This window comes from Numenius arquata, chromosome 5 (assembly GCF_964106895.1).
Source record: "Numenius arquata chromosome 5, bNumArq3.hap1.1, whole genome shotgun sequence".
Classification (NCBI taxonomy): Eukaryota; Metazoa; Chordata; class Aves; order Charadriiformes; family Scolopacidae; genus Numenius; species Numenius arquata.
This window is the reverse complement of record NC_133580.1, coordinates 31,210,452-31,234,828: the sequence shown is the minus strand read 5'-3', so window position 1 is coordinate 31,234,828 and position 24,377 is coordinate 31,210,452. Positions and strand designations below refer to the sequence as shown.

The window sequence follows — 24,377 nt, the reverse complement described above, 5'->3', positions numbered from 1 at the left end:
TGAATGATTCTTGATGAGGGATACAACACTAACTGGTGCTGTTTGGACAGACACTGGGAGCCCTATATGAGACAGGGGTTTTGCTAGAAATAGCAGGACGGGGGAGTGGATCTGAAAGTATGCAAAGTTGGGGCCATGTGAAATAATGCAGTTAAGTAGAATTAGAATTACCAAATACATTCGCTTAAGAGTTGGATCTTTTGTGCCTTATAGATTAACCTGTAAAGCAAAGGGGATGTTACTTCCTGGAAATAAAAATGGAATAAATGGACAGCTGTACTCTAGAGTGGTTGCTAATATCCTGCAGTTCCCTAAAGTATATTCAGACATCTATTTATGTAGCCAAGACGAAAACCCGGCCACTCAAAGTCTCCTGAAGCTTTTGTGCTGTTTCTGGACTCCGCTTGGAGATACAGCTTTCACATGCTCTTCCCAGAAGGAAGAAGCATTTCTGTTTCATCCCTGTTCTTTTCTTTGTGATGCTTTGAACTTCCTTGGTTATTATTGGCTTCCATTCTCTCTACCTAGCAGCAACCACGGGAAAGAGTATCTGCTCTTACATTCTTTATCTTTTAATTTTTGTTTTGTTTTGAGAGTATAAATAGATCTCTGCTTCAAAATATCTTCACTTACTGAAAGAAGAATTTCAGGTTGCTGCTGTGGGTAAGAGTGAGAATAGAACAGTTTCTCCAGGGCTACAGTTCAGCGGTGCTTTGTTAACCAGCACTCAGACAACATTTCAGGGATGAACAGTTGTAACTTTTCTGTTTGTGAGCTGTTTGGGCAAGTCTTGTTTGTATGTGTGTGTGTGCTTTTTTTTTAGTTTTGTTTCTAAGCAGCTTTCAAGTTTCTTTTCCTTTATTTCCACAGAGGGGTTTTCGTTTCCGATACGTTTGTGAAGGGCCTTCACATGGTGGACTGCCTGGTGCTTCTAGTGAAAAGAACAAAAAATCATACCCTCAGGTCAAAGTAAGTACATAAATGATTAATTTTGCAACCTGAATGCAATTGTCATATGTATGTGTATATGACCTTACTGCATATCAACATAAATTTGTATGAAATTACTCGAGACTGACTGCATTTCAATCCCAACTTTTAAAATGTGACTGAGTTTGAAAAGGAACGCATCTTCAGATTTGTGGGGTTATTTTGGCACCGTATTTGTCTGCCAGCAGTTGAGCAGTAACTTTGCCTGCACCTACCACCTCCCTGCCCTTGTGCAGACTGATGGAGCTCTTCCTTAGGATGCAATTTTAGCATCAAGCAAGGCCTGAGCTGATCAACTACTCCACTTCTACCTATTTACCAAGTTTTCCTTCTTTTTCTGTTCATATTACTCCTTATTTAATATCTCTAGGGTACTCAGTTCCTTAAGGACATAGTTCCTTTAAAGTCAAAGGAAAATTTCTCATTTTAATAGGAGCAGCATTATGTTAGGAGCAGGTTTTCACTGAATGTTTTTTGGGGCTTTTTTTTTCCTGGAAAAAATTTAAGGATGTTAGTTAAAGAAATGTTCTGTGCTAGCGCAATATGAAGATTATAGCACTGGTGATAAATCGTTCTAGGATTAGAGAAGAACTGTCTTTGCCCGTGGTTCTTGTGGAAAAGATACACTGTCTTTTCAGAATTTTTTTAACTTCATGAAACTCTTAGTCTTGGTATTGCAGTAGAGATTGTCTTAAGAGAAGATGGGTTAATGTATTTCAATTCTGATGTTCTCTCTTACTCTCTGCTTTACGGGGAGAGAAGGGGAGGGAAGAGTGGCAAGCAGTCAGCTTCTGTCTTGGTGTGTGCCACTCCTCAGCTTTCTCCCCAGTACGCGTGTAGTTCTTCCACAGTTCTTGAGAAAGGCCGGAATTTGGAACAGTTGCATCTCCATAATGAATCAGTATGAGCATGACTCAATGGAAAATAATCAGCATTGGCTGAGATAGCCTAGGGTGTTAGTCTTGCAAATTGAGAAGAGGCTGGGAAAGCTGATTTCATATAGCCTTGCAAAACTCCTGTGAAAATTTACTAGCCCAGGCAAAGGATCTACTTGCCTTTTCCCTTTCCTGTTGTGAAAGTAATGATGAACCAAAGAATGAAATTTCACTGGTATGTTCAGATATAAAATAATTTACCTCAATTGAGCCAGATCTTTAGATTCCAATCCAGTCTGTATTGATAATAGCACAAATGATACTTTATAACGGTGTGATGGGTTGCACAATAGCATGACAAGGAGATACGCAGTGAGGAGTTACATAGAAAATGGAATTTCTCCGTGAGTAAACTAGAAAGCAAAATGTTCTTTGGCTTTCCATTAAACCTTCTGTTCTCATTGATCATCAGATTTTAATTTCATCTAAAGCTTACACACACACACACACACACATGTCCCTTCCCCTCCCTCCCTCCCTCTCTCCTTCCCTCCCTCTCTCCTTCCCTCCCTCTCTCCTTCCCTCCCTCTCTCCTTCCCTCCCTCTCTCCTTCCCTCCCTCTCTCCTTCCCTCCCTCTCTCCTTCCCTCCCTCTCTCCTTCCCTCCCTTCCTCTCGTCCTGCTGTGTGCATCTGGGTTTTTTCTAGTACAAATCCCCACCATGGCAACACCTGCTGGGAGAGGCTGGCAAAGGAACACAACAAGTAAATTCCTCAAGGCCATTGCTTGTTAGTGCCTGTTCTTGATTCAAGTGGTGCCAGTAAAGACAGAAGTGTTTCACACCTTTTCCTGTAAGTCTCTTCTGTGTTTTGTCAAAGGGTGCTCACCTTGTCATAACTGAGCTTAGCACAATTGAAGATTGCTGGGTTTTGTTGCATTGGGGTTTTTTTGCTTTGTTTTGGGTTTTTTGATTTGGTTTTGGTTTTTGGTTGGATTTTTTTTACTCTTGTGCCAAGGCTTTCACCATAAGACCTCCATTAGTTGATCACAGTGCTGTGAAAGGACAGTAGCATGAGCTTTGGCTGTACTGTAAAAAGGAGGTCCGACCTTTAAACCTTGGCCATGGTGTGGTCAGTGCAGCTCACATCGAGATCTCTCTTCAGCTTGGCCAACTCTGCACAGAAAGCTGATACAATTTACCAGTAGCTGCCACGGGATGTCCTGAAAATAGATGTCTTTAGCGCACAAAAAAAGCATTGCAGTCTCCCTACTCCCTTTTTTGTAGGCCAAAAGAAAACACATTTATCTGGTATGACCTCTTATCCAATGTGAACTGTTCAATTTCACCTGTTTTCCTTCACCCAGTCCCTAACTTGTAGCTGAGCTGGGACACATCAAGATGTATCTTTCATTTAAAGGCTGGAGTGCTGAAGACTTTGCTATGTTTCTAAGCAAGATGCTTTGGTAGTTAATTACATATTTAACCAGCTCCTGTATAGTATATTAGGAGATGGTTTAGATCAGGAGTTAGTGTAGCAGTTCTGCAATGCCTGTCTTGGTACTTAAGACAGATCTGCACTGGCCAGCAAGGTGGAATTGATTTAAAACCTCTTCTTTTAACAGCACAGTCATGGCAAATGGAACCTAGATAACAGTAGTATTTTTCTGTAGTATCAAAAATGGGATTAATTAATCTTTATGGTTTATGGAATTATATTCCTTTGTTTTACCCTGTTTTGTTTGCAGTAATCCTAATATCACGTGCAAAACATCTTATGTTTTCAGAGAATTTTATATAACTTTGCATGTACTTATGGAGAGCAGAGAAGTTGTAAATACTGAACATATTATAATGAAGTTACATTTCATGACAAGTTTAATGATTATAGTAGAAAGCGACCTAAAATTCTTCATTTAAATTTCATTTTTGCCTGCTTAGTGTAAGTAACACAGCACTGGAAATTTTTACTGTCTAGAACAGTTGAAATCAAAGCTCCTGAGCTGCTTATTCACCATTAGCTTTTTGTCCAGGGGAAGAAACAATTAATAGTATAAGAAGAAAGAATAAAATTGGATTGTCTAATATTAATCACTGACTTAACTATCTAAATTTTTTATTCATAATTTTCTTATTTTTATGTATTTGAAGAGCTATGAGAAAACTTGCACAAAAAAATTCTACTGGCCTTCTTACATGTTTACTGCCCCTGTCTTGATCTTGCGTACAGATGTTAGTGTAGGCATATTCATGTTTTACACTGAAGTACTTGATCCAGTTTTGGGTGTGAAAAGAATTTGCTGAAAATAGTGGTGTGAAGGAAATGTCCTGAATTTTCATCTCCCTGGGGGCAAATCTATGTGGGTGGCTGCAAACTCAAGTTGCCTATTCTATGTGAGCTGGATGTAAATCAGCTCCAGCCCAGAGGCTGGGTAACGAATTGCTCAGAGGTGTGCCGGAGCTAACGAGCACCATCTCTCTGCCCATGAGTCTGGACATCCTGCAGTTCAGTGTGCGAATGGAAGCTGCGTGCCAGTTAGGCAGCCCTGAACCCCAGGCACCTGAACAGGAGAACTGCCCATCCAGGCATGTCCTGGGGCAATCCTAAATTATACCTCGATTTGGAGATAAGCGTTCTTATTGAAATCGGGGATTTCAGCACATACTTCAAGTTCAGGAGGGGAATTTATGGAAAATTAGTCAAGGTACTTTGTTGATGAGCCTTCTTGGTGAAGAAAGAAGCAGCGTATTTGCTTTTTTCTCCCCATAGGAATTAAATTGTAGAGTGATAGATCACTGATTACAAGTTAAAAATTCATTTAGCCGCTGAGTTAAGGAATAGACATGAGACAAGAATGAGCAGACTTTTTGTTATAAGTCTTTACCCGTCTTAAAAACCTGTGCTGAACCAAATTCAGCCAAAGCTAAATTCAGAGAGATCTGTGCTTTTTTTACTGTTACCATTAATTTGGCTGAATATGGGGCACCGAGTCCCTTGAATTGGGCTCCTAAAGCAGAACATTTAATTCATATTTTTGTCATGGGAGTGACCTCACATTCAGAGGATCAGAAGATCTTCAGCTCCCATTAGTGTAAGTTACTTTACATTGATTCTTCTTAGACCTCTAAGTATTCAGTTGCCTAAATGATTTGTACCACATCTGAAATATTTTGTCTTGAACTAGCAACTGAAAAAAAAAAAAAAAAAAGAAGATGCTGCTGTTCTGTGAAAACATACTGTTTATAAAGAGTGAGTGATGCCTCATCCACAGAACACTTTTTGTACACGTTTATTGAGGGGAGCAGTAGTCACAGTTGGAAGGTTAGGCAGGACTGGGGCTATAGTTGCTATAACAAAGTCATTAGAAAGAGAAATAGTTACTTTTGTCATTGCTGGCTTTGTAGGTTTGACATGGTCTTTTCCATCAATTGCTTTCTGTCATTTACCAGTTGGTTTCACTTCTTGCTTTTAAGAGTAACTGGAAAAAACAAGTTTGAAGTAGGAAAATGTTCTTACAAAGTTTTTGTAAAGTTTCAGAAACTATAAAAATTGGCAGGGTCTGGATTGCAGGAGGATGTGAAATAACTGAAAAAACTTTCAACTCTTGTTTTGAAATTGACTCAATTTCAAGTTCACAGGGTCCTTTTAATCTCTCAGACAAATCTCTCTCAAACAGAAATGGCAGATAAATGTGAGCCTGCAGCATTTTAACTTTATCAGATTAGATCAATCGAATGCTGCTTCAGTACAGGATGTAATCAAGTATTACAGCTACGCTCTTCCCAGGAACTCCTTATTTTCTTTTTTCTCTCCTATCTTTAATTTGAAGTTCAGTTACTATTTTTTTCAGACCACAGCTCTGATTTTGAGCAGTACAGAACACACATGATCTCCCTCTCATGTTGAGTATATATATTTTTGTGTCAACACCATAATCCTTAGTTATCTGTAGATATTCAGCATTGTAATATACCCTCTATCTTTTCATGCCTTTGACGGTGTTTTTTAAGTTCTTACGTAAAAGGTGATAGTTATTTGTGTATCTTAGTGCCAGAATAAATTTTATGGTATTCTGAAATTGTGGTGTCAGTGATTCAAAAACGCTGAAAAGTTACTTCAGACTTAATTTATTGTGCATAAGGATATTTAACCACTGAGGCTATTTTGCTGAGCACCGAGATAACCTGGGTGTCTCAAAATCAAGTAGGAAAGTCTGTCTCTAAGAAATACAGGTAGGAAACAATTCAGGGACATTCTGTAGCTTTTGCAGCATAGGACATCAGACTGAATGACAAAAATAGTCCTTTCTTGCCTTATGACCTACATAAGGTATTACGTTTTAAGAATTCTTTTGTTTTTCCCCTGAGAGGAGGGACTACAAAGATCATGCTGAGCTGAGTAAGAGGGGGAGATTGCAATCTGGTTACGGCTGTACTTGTATGTTCTGCTTTCAGAGGCTGGAAAGTCCTTGACGTGAAGCAGTCCTACCTACAGTTTCACTGTGGTTTCTACAGCTGATGAAGGATTGTCTTGAACTTTTCAGAACTTTTCAGATGTGATACTAGAACATGCATGTTACTCATAATGAATGTAACACTATAGTTGTGCTGGGAACTTTATAGCAGGGAAAGGCTTGTTTAGTGAGGGATAAAATGAAAATATTTTTTTTTAAAGCCATCCTCTTGCGAGGTTAATTGTAGTAGTGGTGGTGACATGTAGCACCAAACGCAATCATTTTTATTTTCAGATGACTTTGTGAAAGTTACATAGGGATCTCTTCATTTTGTCATTGCTGGGAAATGGTGCAAATGGTGAAGCAGTGATTATTCTGCTTCTCTGTTGTTGTTTCAGTCCAGGAGGGATTCCAGTTTGGAAACAGGAGGGAAGCACGAGTACCCCATGTTTTGTATTTTAGAAAGTGCCGCTTGTAAAATGCACAATAATACAGTATTATACAGTTAACTGGCAGGCAGTGCGTAATGAAAGAACTTTTGCACACCTGTTCCTCCTGGAACAGCTTTTTCATAGTTGGGATTTTTTTTGCTTTTAGCAGTGAATGGAAAGATGGGGAGGGCACGAGTTGTATGTATGCAGAGTGTTTCAGCTGTGATGGAATGGGTTCAAGAGAGGGGTTAACCGGAGTGAAGGAAGGTAGCAGGACTTAGTAATGTGGTGAAATTGTGGCAATCCCTGGTTATCAGCATTTTATCAACAATATAACCTTAAGTATTCAGTTCATCACTGTTTCATCACTTTAATGTTTATCGTGATCCTTTAATACCGTGGTTGATTAGATCTATAAGCTGCTGTAATACAAAGAACTTTGCCCAAGGCAAATCAGAAGAAAAATTAGAGGAGGAGGGAAAAAACCCAACATTCATAAAAGGGTTAATTAAGTGAATTGGAAGGGAAGGTAATGTTTGCTTTTTTAAAAGTGGGGTAATTTTATATTCAGCATAATTTGAAAGTGGTGCGTAAGCGATAACTGACTTGAAGAGTTCTATTTGTGAGAAAAGAAAATAAAGTTCTAAGTAATATACATAAAGCAAATAACTTACCAATACAGTATGATATTAGTAGTTTTAGGTTTGGTTTTGAGGCATTACTTGACATCACAATTCTAAAAGCTGTTAAAAAATGTACGGTGATTAGAAACTATAAACAGGGGGGAAAAAAAGCTTTGTAGTCCTCCAGAGTTGGCTATACTAAGGCACCCAATTTATCATAGTTCCAGTCCTGCAAAATCTTAGGTGGGGATTTAGCATATATCCTCATGTACACTTAAGGGAAATATTTACTGGACTGGGTAACATGTGTTGGTGTAGTATATTGAACTAAGAAAATACCTATGAATATAGAATTAATTCACTTTAAAAATCTCATACCTCAAGAGTCATTGTAATGAGGCCAAAATTTTTAAAAACAATCATAATATTTAACAATATTTTTTAAAATTGTTTTCAAATTGAGCAAAATAATGCAGGGGATTTTGTTAAATTGGTACATTTTCTCTATGCTTCTTAACATTTAACAATGTTCATTGTGAATTCAATGTACTAATTGAAATTTAAGGAGAGCAATGTGGAGTAACTGGCCGGAATGTAAAACTGAGATTGATAATTTGGGAAACAGAATGTTGCTGTCCTTCAGCTTTGTTTTATTTTTCAACTTTTTTGGTCACTTCTCCTGCCATTTGTATGTCAAGTTTAATTTAAAAAAAAAAAAAAAAAGTGTTGGCTGTTCTTTGTGATGATCTGGTACAGTTAGTTTGTCATTTGTATTTCATGAGGAAATTCCTACACATTTCTCCTATGTAAGTTTGATCATACATAACGGACAGAGAATACTCAACTGGAATCATTACTTGTTCCATTTTAAAAACCAAACAAACAATACGCATTTTTTTCATATTTATTTACAGATCTGCAATTATGTTGGACCTGCAAAAGTAATTGTCCAGTTAGTTACTAATGGGAAATACGTCCACTTACATGCTCACAGTTTGGTGGGTAAATTTTGTGAAGACGGAGTATGCACAGTTAACGCGGGACCAAAAGACATGGTTGTAGGGTAAGTCTGTCAACTCATTTGTAAAGCTGGGCTACGGGAGAGAGAATCGAGTATAAACACTGTAAGGAGCAATACAGAAATACTCCTAAGAGGCAGTGAAGTGGAGCACTAGTCTTCACGCTCTGATCTGTGTTTTGTTTGTATCTTAAGAGGAAAAATAAATGGGGTTTCTGTTTACCTTTGTAGAATTTGCCCTAAGCAAGCTAAATAGGTTTAAGCAAATAATTTTCATTTAGATTTCATGGAGTTTCAATCTCTTGGTGTACAATCCAAATTTGTATTGTAAGCTCATTCTTTAAAATGTAAGTAGTTTTGATCAAAGAGAAGGGACTGCAAAAGTATTGAAGAAAAGCTTTTGTTACCATTTTGATCAATATTTTACTTTTGTTGAAATCTGCCAATAGGTATAAAGTAAAGAGAAGAACATTAAGAAAATAGGGTTAGTAAATTTGAAATTAATGCAAGACACGTATAAACATGAAAATACTAAATGAGTCAAACATTTAAGTTTAAAGGAGTAAGGTTGTAGTGAAATTGTAGTTGGTCTGTTCTTGTTTAATTTAAAAGAGTAATTGTTTGTATCAGTAAATGGAGCTGAGGCTCCTGTCTACGTTTTCAGGCTTAGATCAGGTTTCATGCTGGCTGTGAGTTTTAGTTCTGTGATCTTAAGAATGTCTTTGTTGGTGAAGAAGATGAAGTTTAAAAAGCTGAGGAGGTTGGGAGAGAGAGATTCTTTTAAACTGTAACTTTTGATGTCCAAGCCCAGTGCACTAACTTTACCAAGCACAACAATTTAAATAGCTTTATTTGAAATGCTCCTTTTCATCTTGAAAAGTTTGGCTCGTTTCCTAACCTGTCTTGTTTTTCATCAGATGTTTAGAAACAGCTTTCCTATCCTCAATTGACCCACATGAAAACTGAGTTATTGTCTTGTTTTCATACTTCCAGATCTAATTGATTTTTAAATGTGCCAGGAGATTTTTACAAAAGCAGATCTTATATTATGGAAGTTTTCATTCAAATAGATACCTGAAGCGTCTTGCTGAACGTCCAGAGCCCTGCTTAAGACATTTCCTTTGGAAAATGTTGCACTGTTTTTAGCTTCTTAGGTTTCTCTCCAAATCATTTTGAATGGAGGAAGCTTATTCTGAGCACTTGCTCTGCGTAACAGCCATGTAGAATGACATATTAATGTCATTGCCAGGACAAAGCAAAGAAGGTGTGACAACCAGATTTTCAAATGTTGTGTAAGTTGCTTCCACCGTGCAAGTCTGAAACCTAATAGACTACTACTTATGCCATGGGAAAATCCTGCACACCCATGCAATCGCTGCCCTATAATGGTGCACGTTTTACGTGTTTTGTAAACTTGGCTGAATTTCTTGCTGGAAAATTTGCCCTCAAGAATGAATAGCGCCGAAGTAAGACTATAGAGTTCTTCCATTGCCTTCAGTTGTGTAGCTGCCTCTGGTAAGAGAGAGACAGCGCCTGCTGCAGGTTTGGCATAAAGCATTAAGAAAACACTTCCCTTGATCAAAACTCAACAGGTTTGCAAATCTTGGAATACTTCACGTTACAAAGAAGAAGGTGTTTGAAACTTTGGAAACACGCATGATAGATGCTTGCAAAAAGGGGTACAACCCAGGACTCCTGGTGCATCCTGAACTTGGCTATCTGCAGGCAGAAGGATGTGGAGACAGACAGCTAACTGGTATGTAGAAATGATGGCCTGGTTTTAATAGGTCTTCTACTAAAAACAGGTTTAGCTTCTGGACACACAGATTCTTAGCCAAAAAATGGCCTTGGGTAGGAAAACAGTCTATGGCTATGTGCTTTAAGAGGTGGTGTGTTGTTGCTGTGTTTTAGGGAACCTGAAAGAAGCATCTCTGCTGTCAACATACACATGAGAATGGAGCAACTTCCTCCATAGCTGCCTGTACCCACCTCTACACCTGTATTTCATTGCTCTTTTCCTGTTAATAAGCTGATAAATAGAGTAATTTTGCGTTATTGCTGCAAGTAATGATATCCTCAAGTAACTTGGAGACCTTCTTTTGAGACTGCTGTTTCATTCAGCTGCATTTCACCCGTATCCCTCTAAAACCTGTGGTCTACATTGTTTTCAGGCACTGTATAGAAGGGCCAACCTTCTCTTTGTCACTCTAATACCAGGCATTCAAATGTCCTTAGTGGTGCCCTTTGTCCTTTTCTCAACCTTTATAAATTGAGAGCAGAAAACAGTAATTTTCTGTATTTCTCTTAATTATATACGTTATCTTAAATAACATCTGATGCACAAACTGCAAGATGAATGCAGTGATCTATTGTGAGTAGCTGCTCCTCTCTGCTTAAGAAGAGAGAAGCCAATGGATCCTAAATGAAAACATTTTCTCACTATTGGTGCCTTTTGATAGTAATGGAATGATAGTTTGGAAAATGCTCTCTCTGTTTTGTTATGGGTCCCCTACTCCTTGTGTTAATTCTCCTGTCTATTTATTGGTTCCAGAACGAGAAAGAGAAATTATTCGTCAGGCAGCAGTACAGCAGACTAAAGAAATGGATCTCAGTGTGGTGCGTCTCATGTTTACAGCTTTTCTCCCTGACAGTAATGGTAGTTTCACAAGGAGACTGGATCCTGTTATCTCAGATGCAATATATGACAGCAGTAAGTATATTTGGCTTTAATTACTTTTTTAATAAGAGGCAAGCTTTTGTACGAACAAAAATGATATGTACATATTGCTATACGTAGACTCATGTAGCCCTGCTGCTCTCCTGTTATTTGATCAATAACAAGTAAGTAGCCCATGTATAATTGGCCCCATGTCTGTCGAAGTACACACGGTATCACTCTGGTTTTTAATAGATGGTGATGTAAGCCCTACAGGAAGATTTTGTTTTGCTGTTAGCATGTTTAATCCTGCCACTTTTATTATGAGGATTTTGTAAATTCTTGTTACATTCGTAAGAAGGGCTTCAATTTTGCAGTTACCAGTTGCTTTCTATGACAAAGCCTTTGTCACACAAGATGGGAGGAAAAAAACTACTTTGCTTCAATCCTGTTGAGAATTTGACACCTTTCTGTGTGCTGGCCATCTGCTTGTCCTTGTTTTGTGAGACTAACACAATCAGAGTTCTCAATCTATTTCCTTTAGACCTGTCAGTATTTTTTATACTTGTTACATCCCTCTATTTGTCTTTCTTCTATGTGAATCTTTTCATTTCATGTTTTCCCTTGTGCTTTTTGATTTTACTTACTCATCTTACCTGAACCCTTTTTGCTGCCTGAGTTTTCCTCTCTGTGGTGGTGGTTTACCATGTTTCCTGATAGTCATTCTGTAATGAATCAGAAAAAGTATGGTTTTTTTTCTTTGTGCAACAGTCATGTCTATATCATAACTTTTTAAGGACAAAGTCTAGATGAAAGGGTATTAAATGCAACCGTTCTAAAATAGTCTGTTGCTTGCTATTAACTGGGGAATGTAGTGATGTAGCACAGCCATTTTTCACTGAGTGAAAAAATATGATGTCTGCTGTTCTTATGGCACACATGACCTGCATTTTCTGGATGAGAAAACACAATCTTCTCATCTGGTGGGTTAGGTGATTTACTAAGCAGTGTCTTTAAGGAATCCTGATTTTCATTAGAAACAATTACAGATTCCATTTATTTTCATTACTCTATCTCACACCTACATAACGATGGATAGTATTTGTAAACCAAAGAGAAGGAGGAGGACAAAGCATCAACAGAAGTAGAGCATGTATCAAGCCATACATATAAAAGCAATTGAAAGTTATTCTATCCTTCTGAATCTGACCATCAAAATTCGTCTCCAACTAAGGATTTTTCTCGGTTTTTGTTTTTTTCTAATACTCTCCATTGGAACCATTCAAACCCTTCCACAGAGCAGATAAAACTCGTGGTAGCAGAACCGTCTATCACAGCTACTTTTACTTATCAGATGATAGTTCTGTCTTGAGGACCAATAGATACCTATTGATAACTCCACTAAGATCCCTGGAGGTGGGCTTTTTGGTCACAGTCTTGTATGTTGGCCAAGGACTGACAGTGCTTTCAAGTAAGCCACAGTGTAAAGCAAAGCATTGCATATTGCATTCAAATAGTGAGACACAGGGAGCAGCTCTCAAGAGTGTCACATGGTCAAGAAAGCAGGGAGGAAAAAATTACATTCTTTTGTAATGCCCTCTTGTCATAAAGTTAGTACTGGTGTAGAGTGCTGGATGCAGTTCACTGCTGTGCTGCTTTACTGGTGCAGTAATTGTGGTGGAATGGCCAGGGCCTTATTTTATAGTTCACATTCAGTCAAAACTTAGAGGATACAAGATTATGCCTTTCAGATGAAAAACTACTAATTTATTCATGTTTAAAAAAACATAGACAAATTTAGGTAGGCTGTATTGGAGGCTTTTCTTTCTGCTGCATTTCTGTGTGTTATGGTTGGGGTTTTTTTGAAATCTAAAAGGTGTTTTTTTTAATCTTTCCTTTTAATAGAAGCTCCCAATGCCTCCAACTTAAAAATCGTAAGAATGGACAGAACAGCAGGGTGCGTAACAGGAGGGGAAGAGATTTACCTTCTCTGTGACAAGGTTCAGAAAGGTAAGAGTCCTGAGTACGGTGAGGCACACCGGGGTGTTCATCTGGAGCACACGTGAAGTCCACTGTGCTGCCGTAGCATTCCCCCGCCCTGATAGTGCAGCAGGGTTTGTAAGCACTCAGCCTTTCTGGAAGTCAGGCCAGCAGTCCAGAAAATTAATAAATCAAAATAGCCTGTTGCAAAGCAAATTCAGCTTGTGTTGCCTCCATAGAGGACCATGTGATCATCTTTGTTTTTCTCAGATTTCTGCCCTTGCCCATGTTCTGGGTTTTCTGTGGGTGGCAACTCCATTAACTTAACATCTGCTCTGAATTATTCTAAAGTTTCTGATTTATTGTTAAGTTCCTGGTTATAAAGAGTCAATATGAGCATTCTCTATTAGCCACCGATGGGAACTGGATGTGTTCAGCACTGCTGCTAGTAGCTTCATCTTAATGTATATGTTAATGGTAGAGATTACTTGGTGTAAACATACTTCTCACAGACTCATTTTGGTAATTTCTGTTCATAGCTATGAGTGTGTCAGGATTGGGCGGTGTGGATTTGGATGCTTTGGTTTTGGACAGGAAGGTCATGGTTAGTGTGGTTGATTGTAGTATTTGGGCTGAACTAAAAAGAAAAAAACGGGAGCGAGGGAATCCTTTGCAATTTTCAGCTATAGGTAGTATCTGGGACTCCCAGGTGTAGATTGCACGGTGGAGCGGGTGCCCTGTTCTCACCTGCTTGGAATCAGTCCCTGCACATGTTTTTAAAATCATACTGATGTTTGCTGTTCATACCGGCGGTCTTTTCTAGCTCTCCTTCTTGCAAATGTCCTTCTACCACTTAGGAAAGAGAGAAGGGACTTTGGGGGGTTTTAGGGGCTTTGAAAAAACAGTTTTCCTTCAGCAGTACATATGGGCTCTGCTATCAGAAGGATTGAGATGAAACACAACTCTTGTGCACAAAATAAATAAATGTCTGACTCAGTGGAAGCCCTGAGGTGGGGTTTCCCCTCAGCCAGATCGGGGTTTCCCCTGACCTCATTGCTCTCAGAAACCTCCTGCCTGAAGGAACTTGAGCACGCAGGACAGCAGGACTGGAAGTGGTGGTTCACAGTCTTGAGACTAGCAGGTGGTGGATCGGAGGAAGCAGTCTGTCTGCTCCAAAAGCCTGTCCTGCATCAGTCACCCTAAGAGACAATAGGCTTTTTCGAGTTTTTTCCTCATAGGAGTGCAGGGGAAGGAATATGCTAGTGTGATATTTCCCAGCTTCTCCTTAAAATATAAATAAATAAGTACAAAGGGAATGAAAGAAAACTTGTTTAGAGGAGCAGAAGCCAAATCACGCGTTTCTGGCCCGTGCTGTGTTTGGGGGGTGAGGGATCACCGCTGACATGCCGCTCGCTCGCACCCTCGCTGCCTCGCTGAGCTGCGGCTCCAAAGTGGCACTCTGCCAGCAGCAAGCGGAACTTGAACTGTGGCACTTCAGGTTTTGCTACAGTTTTTTTGAACTGAAACTGTCAGAGGAGAGAGGGTGGTTTCTACGTTTCACGCTTCAGGTTCTCCCCTCCCTACATGTTTGTTCCAAATAAAGCTCCTCTGGAATGTTTTATAGCCCTAGAATAGGAAGAGGTAGTGAACCTAGTTCTCCTTTTACTGCTCAGTAGATAGGGAGCAACTGCAGTGAAGTCACTGCTGATTTAAAATTGATGTAAAAAATGGGTTATTTATGATGTTTTCATAAAGGATAAAGATAATTCATGTATAACTCATGTAATATTATCATCCAGCCAAAAAATACCCCTGTTGATTTTATCTGAAATAAACTTAGCCAAGGGTTAAACAAATGCACAAACAGCCCAAAGAGTGTTTTTTTCACTCTCTGCAGATGATATTCAAATACGTTTCTATGAAGAAGATGAAAATGGTGGTATGTGGGAAGGCTTTGGAGACTTTTCTCCTACAGATGTACATAGACAGGTAAGTGACAGAGCATTTGTTATTTGTTAGTGATCTTCTCATCTCTGTAAACTGGGATTCTATTATAATTAGTACGTTAGGTGAAAGCATCTGTATCCCATACTAACCTCTTCTTTTGTTAGTTACTTCCTAACAATACAATCTTAACTGTTCTTTAAAGACCCACGTTAAGTAACTAGGCAGGTTAGGAATACAGTGCAGGGAAATAGGGAAATAGACCCATTGCTTTAAAATGCATCAGTGTAAACTGGGATCAAATACATAAAAAGCTGTCACTGAGAAAGGCACAGCATTGATGCTCAAGGATGAGGGGACAAACCATGCAGTACTAACACGAGTGATGGTTCTTTGCATGGCAGTTCTGTCTCTCCCAAAAGGCTCTAGGACTCAAACTCAAAAGTTCAACTGCAAACTAAAATGGAAATTTATTGTTGTAGCAGCCTTTTGCTAAGAATTTTTGCCCCCCAAGCTGTGAACCAACTCCTACAAAATAAAACAAATGTAAAAGCAAAGTTGTCAAAACTCATGCTCCAGGATAGATGTGCTTATCATTGTTTCCTTCACAGTTTGCTATTGTGTTCAAAACACCCAAGTATCGAGATGTCAATATCACAAAGCCAGCATCTGTATTTGTACAACTGCGTCGGAAATCTGATCTAGAAACAAGCGAACCAAAGCCTTTTCTCTACTATCCAGAAATCAAAGGTAATTCATTAGACCTGTTTTATATATTGGAAACAGAAATTGCAGGGTCCCTAGGAGTGTTTTTAATAAGATTGGATTTGCTGGATGAGGGATTTTTTTTGTAGTTGTTACTTTTAGAAAATAGGATATTTGCCTCCTTGTTTTGTACAGAGCTAATATGAAAAGCGGTAGCTCTGTAATGGGTTTGTAGGTTTTTTGTTGGACTGGTAGGCAGTAAATCCATGACAATGTTCCCAGTGAGGCTTACTCCCTGCAGGTTTCCTATATGCACACATGCCTGTCCACACAGTAGATGGCACTCTCTTCCTCTGAGTTTCTGCAAAATAATATCCGAGGACATTTTACTGTCAGTACTTTCAGATGAAACCGTAAACCAAAGACTGGTTGGTATCTGATGGAAAAAGTACTTACTTTGCAGTTCTTTACTTTTTTCCATCTCACCTCACAATTTCACTGATGTTTTTGAATTTTCCAATTGCCTGTCCTAGTTAAGAAAGCCCAAGGCACTTCTCGAGAGAGCAGGGAGAGTGCTGTTACAATCTCTTGTGTTAAAGTGGTGGTCGCTTAGCAGAAGTAGAATAGTTGTCATCACACCTGCTTCCTAAGTTGTTAGTGAAAAGAAGTTTAACTAACAGATCTGTGGCCTTTAAAGCCTGTATTTGAAATGTTTGATGTTCATGGATTTAAATATCAATAATGCTAATAATATGGAAATGCCTTTAGGGCCAAGTCAGAATTGGTGTTTCATTGTACTAAGACACTTTACCTGCCTGCAGGTTAAGCTATTTTGTGCTGATCTTGCACGTTTTCAGTGCCTAACGTAGAGGTGTGTTGAAATCAATACCCTGTCAAAATCTTTACAGTATGTGTGTGTGAGTGATAATGGACCAAGGACAGCTGAGGAGAGAGGGCTGGCGGTTGATGTCCAAGTGAATTTACTGTACACCTATTATAATAAAATAGCAGAAAGCATGCAATCACAAAAAATTCCAAAGTTGCTTGAGGATTTTTTATTGGTAATGATTTCAGGAATCTGTTGCACAAATTGTATGGAGAGCAAAGTTGCCAGATTTGAGGCAGAATTCTTTTATGTGCCTCTTAATGGACTAAAATGAATTCAACGTTGTTATGTGCATTTTCGGATCCCTTACACAACCTAATCATGAAATTACCATTTAGGGAGTGTTTTTTTCCCATTGCTGCAAACGTTCACACAAACTTAGACATGTGTATATGGATTTTTTTGTTTGTTTCTCTGACTAGATTGCTCTCTAGAGTTTTCTCTCCTGGTCAGTGTGAGTATGCCTGGTGCGTGCATGTATACATACTTACAGATCATGTATGCCTGGAAATAATGCACTTGTACTTTTCAGCGTACTGTTGCGTGTATTCAGCTACCTCATTTGATGCAATGACTGATGTGCCTGTGCATGAAATTTCTTTTTGTCATATGGCTGTTGAAAACTACTAGATCGTTTAATGAACAAAGGATATTTTGTTCTTTCCTGAACAGTCCTACTGGATTTTAACCCCTGTATCCCTATTTTTGTAGCTCTTGTCATGACATTTTCACGTTCCCCAGTCACTGGGATATTTCTTTTAAGTCTTGTGTATTGCTTTCCAGGGGGGCTAAGTATTATTTTATACTTACACTATAAAATATTTAGGCTTTTTTTTCTACTGCTGCTCAGCATGGTTTGACAGTGTTCAGTCCTGCCTGAAAATAAACTATCTTTATTCATGTGGGTTTTCTGATATTTTAAGTAAATCATGTCAAGCAAATGTTGTTTTCACCATTTCTTGCCATCCTTACCCTTAAACAAAAGTTCGAAGGGCACTGCAGGTACTCTGCACTGTTGGAAATCAAAGTGCCTTGTGATTTGCTGACCCTTTGATAAGGGTCCATTTCAGAAGTGGGTTTCTTAGTGCAAGAGCCTGGGCTTACATTCCCTGGAGTAAATTTTCTTGAACAAGTTTGTGGTTTGAGGCACTTGTGCTGGTTTATGGCTTGGCTTAAGCACAGAAGAATTTGGGGACCATTGATTTCCAGGGCTCAAAGTATGTGAGACACTTTTGAAGGAAACTCTGAGCCCCCTAAGACATCTCTGCATGTTTCTCACCCCGTCTGAGCACAAGGTACCTGACATAACTGAAGGAGACCATGTGGGCCCGAGCGATGCTGATGGTCTGGCTGGGGACTTGGCACTAGCTTGTTTCTTACAGGAATTATCACTGCTCCCTTACATACAAAGTTGTTCTGTTATTTGGAGCTAGAAGAGAGTTGACTCTTCTACAGCACTCTGCATTTTCCTTTATAAACTAGTAAACTTTAGTAACGCTTTCTGTATGTTCATCCTGTTCTGTGCATGGCCACCAGTAAGAGTGACTCTTTATCCCATCTATTCCTTCTAACCCAGATAAAGAAGAAGTGCAAAGGAAGCGACAGAAGCTCATGCCAAACTTCTCCGATGGTTATGGTGGAGGCAGTGGCGCAGGAGGCGGTGGCATGTATGGAGGGGGAGGTGGCGGTGCTGGCTCTGGTAAGGCAGCAGTTTCGGGTGAAGAGGGGAACGGGTTCTACTTTGAGAGCAGGACAGATTTTTATTCTGGTTTTTAAAATGTGATGAGGATTTCATTGTCTTCTATGTAGATAAGTCCTGACTTTCCTGTCTTTGTACCAGTGTTACTCATTTCAGTCAAGCATCTCCTTGTTTTCTAAATATTTCATCAGCTCCTTTGCCTTCCTACTTGTATATAAGGCTCGTGGGGACTTTTTTTTTCCTCTTCCTCAAGGCTTTAAGTCACAGGTAATGCCTTTCTAGTTGAGGGAGTCTGAGACAGGAATCCATCATACCTTAGCTTTGTTGCTTCCTAGGGCCTCAAAGACACTGAAATTCATGAGACAGCTCAGCTAAGTACCATCTTGAGTGCTCGGAATTACACAGGTTCTTAATTATTTCTGGGACCAGGAGTGGAATTTGGCAAATTAACCCTGTTAGTGCAAAGAACTATTAAAAATTTGAGATACTGTTTAGTAGATTTTCTACTATTCTATATGTGTTGAAGCCAGAGCATATCTGAGATGCAGGATCATAAGAGCATTGCTTTGATTCTTGCAGCAGAGCATTAAAAACCTGTAGATGAGCAAATGTCACCTGGACCACAATACCTTTGCAACCCTTTTTTTAGAGCAGTGGTTTTCAAACTATTACATGCGTTGCTAGCAGCACATTTATAACATAACACCAGAACACAAATCTGTTGTAATTGGAAAGAATTGAAAGTGTAGAGGTAGCTTGTAAAGTCTCAGTTGAGTTTTAGATGAAGCATAATAGTGATACTACATGCGTGTGGTCTTGCGGACGTTGAGATATAGACTGTCACCAGCCAACCATCTGGAATTTCTTTGGATTTTTGAAGGGATGGTGGGACAGTTGACCTTCAGTCTGGAATAGTTATTTTATTTGGATGGAATAAAGCAGAAAGCATGTAGAAAACAAAATTTCAGTTCTTTAGGTTCAGTATTCTTCCAGGTGGTGCTTTCATTGCTTTAGGGTGTAATTCTATTAATTCTTAATCTTTTTTTTTTCTTTAGGGTTCAGTTACCCTTCATATGGATACTCTGCTTTTGGAGGGATGCATTTCCACCCTGGCACAACAAAGTCCAATGCTGGAATGAAACATGGTAACAGTAAAAATGTTGTTCTTGCAACAGTTGAATTGAGCTTGACCATGTGTATTTTCTTCTAGGGTATCAGCTGAAGTATCATGCAGGTCTAGCTACGCGTGCTGAGGGCTTTTTTTTTCCCTAAAATCAGTCTGTTTTCTAGATCCTCTGGCAGCAGAGGGGTTTGTGTAGATTATGCTGCCCTGCTTTTCTTTAATTCTCTCCAAGTCTACCTTAAAAACTGCTCACGTTTCCTTTTACTGCTAATTCCTGAGAAGCAGTCACCAAAAGCCCTCCATGAGCTTCGACGTTCAGTGTATGTTTTGTGCCACAGCCCTTTGCTTGCTTGAACATGCTGATTACAGATGACACAAGGACTAGACCAGAGAAAAGGTATCTTCCTGTGTTTCCACAGTCTGGTACTACACAGTAGCCCTGAGAAATAAAAGTCAATGGAAAAGGGTGAGTTAAAGATAAGAGAATTCTTGGCTTCCTAAAAGAGGGAAGTCATTTCAAATGTACATGTTGAACACTGTAGTTGTTTCCAAAGTCTCGTAGTTAAACTTGCTGTCAGAAAAACAAAAGTAATAATTCTGAATAATACTGGTAGATTTCCTGGGAACACTTCAGACTTCCATTCTTGTACTATAAAAAGAGAGGTATATCTATTGTTATAAATAAAAGTTTATCTTTAAAGCAGAGGCTGTCAAAAACGTAACATCACTTTAGAGCAAGTTACATTACTACGACTGTCCATGTGTGTTGGCATCTGGGGTATTATGATTCATGAGTGTTTAATGATAATGCCTATGTCGAAGTAAATTTTTGTATTGAGTTCTTTAAGGTTTGGTTTTGGCTAGTTGAGCTTTATCACTTGCAAAAAAAACCCAACAGCATTGGACACTAATGATACTAATTTTTGTTTGAAGGACTATCAAATTGCACAGCTGAACAAGATGGGAAGAGCTCTGATAAACAAAGTGACAAATGGGACATGAAACATGATGTGAAAGTGGTAACTATGGAGAGGAATGAGTGCAGAACCTCTGGAGATAATGAGGAGAAGGAGGATGCTGCTTCTTCCTGTAAAACCGAAGTAAATGAAGCAGACTACATGTGGCAGGGTAAGTGAACAAGTAAATGTATTTAGGGTAGATCAAGCTGCAGTATGGGTAAAGCTGCTATTAAAGGCCTGGAAACTCCATAAACGCCTGCTTGCTGTTTTCAAAATACTATAATGCCTCCTGGAGGAAAGAGAAGGGATTCCATTCCCCCAAATCTAAGGTCCCACCCCATAAATGGTTCTGTAGATAATCTTCCACCTTTGTACTGCCACTGGGCAACTGAGCTGCTGCTTGTCATGCAAAGAGAAGAGGTAGCTTAGCCTGCTGGGCACATTTAACACTGCTTTACAATAAACCTGTGTGAGGAACACTGAAAGCAGTGAAGGTACATGGTATACAATTCAGCAGTTGACATGGCTTTTGATATTTCATGGGCTTTAATGGATGAGTAAGTTGATGTTGGTGTGATTGTTGCAGTGGTTCTTCCCTGCAATTCTAGCGTTCCCACGTGACAAATACACAGTAAAATAACACTGTTGGGTGGCAAAGTCTTACCCATCAAACTGGTGAAGAAAAGGGAAAGAAGGCAAGAGTAGTCAATAGAAATGTTTTAGCAGTAGAGTTGTAAAATATAGGAAGACTACAGATCACCCTTTCCCAGGCAGTTAGACTTCCTTTTCCTGGATTTTTTTTTAAAAGATTTGATGGTCACTTTTTTAAAGAATATGAGTAATCATGCTTCTCATAAAATTAAAAAACAGCAGTGTGACTAGAGAGACATGGTAGTGGTAGGAATTGTGCAGGAAGGAATTTTTTCTCTTGGCTTTTACCAAGTGCAATGTGATCCAGGCCACTTTTGTTGTTCCCTCCTTGGTCAGGGAGAGGGCACATTATCCGGTGTGTGTCAGCACTGTGTGATACTTGCTATTAACAGCGCTAGAAACCGTGGCTTGGGAAACCAAGTCGTGCAGTAGCTCGGTTGTAGTTGTATAAACCTCCAAGGCTTACCACCTTGTGATCTGAGAAACTGATGGTGCGCCTGAGAAAAGCTGAAGAACTTGCTGTTTGCAGTTCTGGTTGTGATCAATCCCGTGACTGATTTAGAGAGCAAAGTCTTTTGCTGATATGTGAAGAAATAATTATGTCCATTTAGCAGCCACCAAGGAGGGGCCTGAACGGTAGACCTGGTTTCTGAGTAAGGAACATTGTAGGCAGGAAGTTGAATGTTTCTTTTCATTATCTATTATAATGGCATGAAAAAAAGGCAATTTCAAGCTCCAGATTATATTAGGAATAGATGCAGAAGAACAGGCTCTATGAGCACCCTTTACCCTGGATATATATCCTGAACATAATGTCCTTTTAATGCTGTTGTTTAGTGTTAAGAGATAAATAGCAAATGTAAATGTATCACCCTGGGCATATAGTATAGGAACCGCAGTGATGTATTGGCTCGAACAATAAGCTTTGGGGGTAGCTGAGTAAGTCTTAGCCTTACAGAAGCGACATATTCGTGTTCATCAGGGATATACTTCTAACCCAGTCTAAATTCCTGGGTTTGTGTAACTGGAAATCCTGGGTGTTCTCTCCCTGTGTGTGCTTTAAATGACAAAGTCTGTTATACTTGTTTGCTGTTAGTAATTTCTAACCTTACAAAGTTTTATAGAAACATGAAACTGTGCAAAGTACAGGCTGGTTTCAGATGATACTGCTTCCCAGAATGAGGGCTGTGGTTTGAAAGTTCATCTGTTTCATTTTCGCTAGTTTCTTGCTGATAGAGAACCACAAAGATATTGGCAGAGCAGCTAGAGAGACTTTCTTCCACAAATGAGTTTCTTTCCTCCCCTTTCTCCCTTTTCCCTCCCCACCGTGACAAATTCTGCTTTTTGAAATCTCAGTGGTTTTACATTTTATAAATCTAAAATCAGGATGCTACAAATATTAAGCATTGTAAACACTGGAATGTGTTAAACAGGTGAACAGGCTCTCTGTGTTGCTGCTGTAAAGCAGGAAAGACTGCATGGTTGGAGTCAGAGAGGGCACAAAGCCCTGCATTTATTCCATAGCCTTTCTGTGAGTTTCTGTGCAATATTTGACAGGTCACTTAGGCTTCTCGTGCCTCAGTTTCCTCAAGTCTCAACTACTCAGAACTGCATGGGAGGTTCTTTTAAGTACTCTATGGACAAGAGGCCTTGGACGTCACTTGTATCTAAGCAAATCCAAGTTCCCGCTCCTTTTGTCTCGTTATACACAAATGCACTTCCGTGGCACCAAATTAATTACATTCAAACTAAAGGTAGCTTCCAGAGTTTGACTGTTCTCGGGGTTCCTGCTGCCTGAATGCTCAGCACGCACCTATTTTTTCTTCTAAGGGACTCGTTATCCCTATCCTTACCTCTCAGGAGTAATTAGCAACCTGTCTCAGTGAATAAGTAAATAATGCTTGGTGGTCTGCACTTCGTATTTCTTCAGCAGCACAAACGCCTGCCAAGAGAAGGTGGTGTTGCAAGGAGGACAACCAAACTGATGAAGACAAAACTTTATGTTGCAGATGGTCTGTTCCTGGAGAAGGCCATGCAGCTTGCCAAGCGTCACTGCAATGCTCTCTTTGATTATGCTGTCACTGGAGATGTGAAGATGCTGTTGGCTGTTCAGCGCCATCTCACTGTTGTCCAGGATGATAATGGAGACAAGTAAGTTGGCCTCCTGTCGTGTTTTTGATGGCAGAATGGTGTAGTCAATTTGTTCTGTCCCCTGTTGGGTGCCGATCATGCGTTGCAGCACTGCTCTAATCAAATAAATATCGTTCTCCTTTGTGCTGTTTGGGAGAGGTACAGCTGCAATTCAGACATTTTAGTTTGCAGAGAGGTCACTCACACCACAAAGTCCATCGATCCCAGTACCTGTCAGAAAGTAATCTGGTCACTGAGGGTATGTTGAGCTTCTTGTGGGTTTGTTTGCCTTTTTTTACTTAAAATCTTGACTGAGCATGCAGTGCGATATTTGCATCGTGACACACAGTTGATGGGAATCCTCAGCTTTGTGCTGGCAGAGAGTGCCCTGCTTTTTATTCCATGCAAGTCCTTAAGTCTTCATAGGAAGCTTTAAGTTGCAGATGCACTGGGAGACAGAGAAATAGTTTTCCCACTGACACCAAGTTCTTCCCAGAGGACAGCGTTTTGCTCTTGCTTACATCTCTGTTGTACTGTTGTCTTCCAAGAGGTTGTATGGATGTTTGTGGCAGACTTGGCTGCTAATACTTGCTGAGCAGTCCTTCAGTAATGTGAGCTGGAGCAGTAATCCATTTTGTTCATCTACAGCGATGCAGACTCGGTGGGACTCGGAGAGTAAAATACAGTGAGGAACTAATGATCACTAGTTATTTAAAAGCAAATTCAGTGGAAGTGGCTCTGAACGCATGCAAAGATAATCTCTCTTGAGTAAGCAAGTGACATTATCACATCCTCACTTTTTAGCTGGCAGGCTTTGGGCAGGCCCCGTGCAAACACTTACATTTCCTTAAATTGCAGTATTTTGTACAGTAGAAGCCAGAGAAGCCTTAAGGTGTCCAGTTAGATGGAAAATTACAAGTGACTGAGATGCACTGTCCCGCTGTTTGATTACTCTGTGAGAGGCTACTGCTTCCACTCCACTTTCAGTGAAAATAGATCTCCAATTACTGATAAACAGCATACGCTAAGGACCGCAAAATCAGAGATAGCTACTTTACTGCTTTGCTTTCCACTTGGCAGCCTAATGTCTGCTTTGAGGAAGCAGCAATATGAACGAGGCAGGAGCTAGCAACAAAATCTGCTCGTGCTTTGGACAGTAAAGCTTCTGTGTTTTACAAGAAAAAAAAAAGCATGGGGTAGAGGAGTATTGAGCACATGGGACCTGCATTTAAATATCAATACGGTGCCCTTCAGAT

General features: G+C 39.6%; 1 protein-coding gene across 2 annotated transcripts in view; it reads left to right on the top strand.

Annotated features, from left to right (window-relative positions):
• The window catches only part of NFKB1 (nuclear factor kappa B subunit 1), a 47,574-nt gene that overhangs the window by 11,216 nt on the left and 11,981 nt on the right, over positions 1 to 24,377 (top strand). For both annotated transcript variants that reach the window (XM_074147071.1, XM_074147072.1), the window contains exons 4-14: positions 871 to 969; positions 8,285 to 8,433; positions 9,981 to 10,144; positions 10,940 to 11,098; positions 12,950 to 13,054; positions 14,922 to 15,013; positions 15,580 to 15,718; positions 18,136 to 18,258; positions 19,314 to 19,403; positions 20,315 to 20,509; positions 23,001 to 23,142. In XM_074147071.1, the coding sequence (XP_074003172.1) occupies positions 871 to 969; positions 8,285 to 8,433; positions 9,981 to 10,144; positions 10,940 to 11,098; positions 12,950 to 13,054; positions 14,922 to 15,013; positions 15,580 to 15,718; positions 18,136 to 18,258; positions 19,314 to 19,403; positions 20,315 to 20,509; positions 23,001 to 23,142 (1,457 nt within the window). The remainder of the gene's footprint in view (positions 1 to 870; positions 970 to 8,284; positions 8,434 to 9,980; positions 10,145 to 10,939; positions 11,099 to 12,949; positions 13,055 to 14,921; positions 15,014 to 15,579; positions 15,719 to 18,135; positions 18,259 to 19,313; positions 19,404 to 20,314; positions 20,510 to 23,000; positions 23,143 to 24,377) is intronic.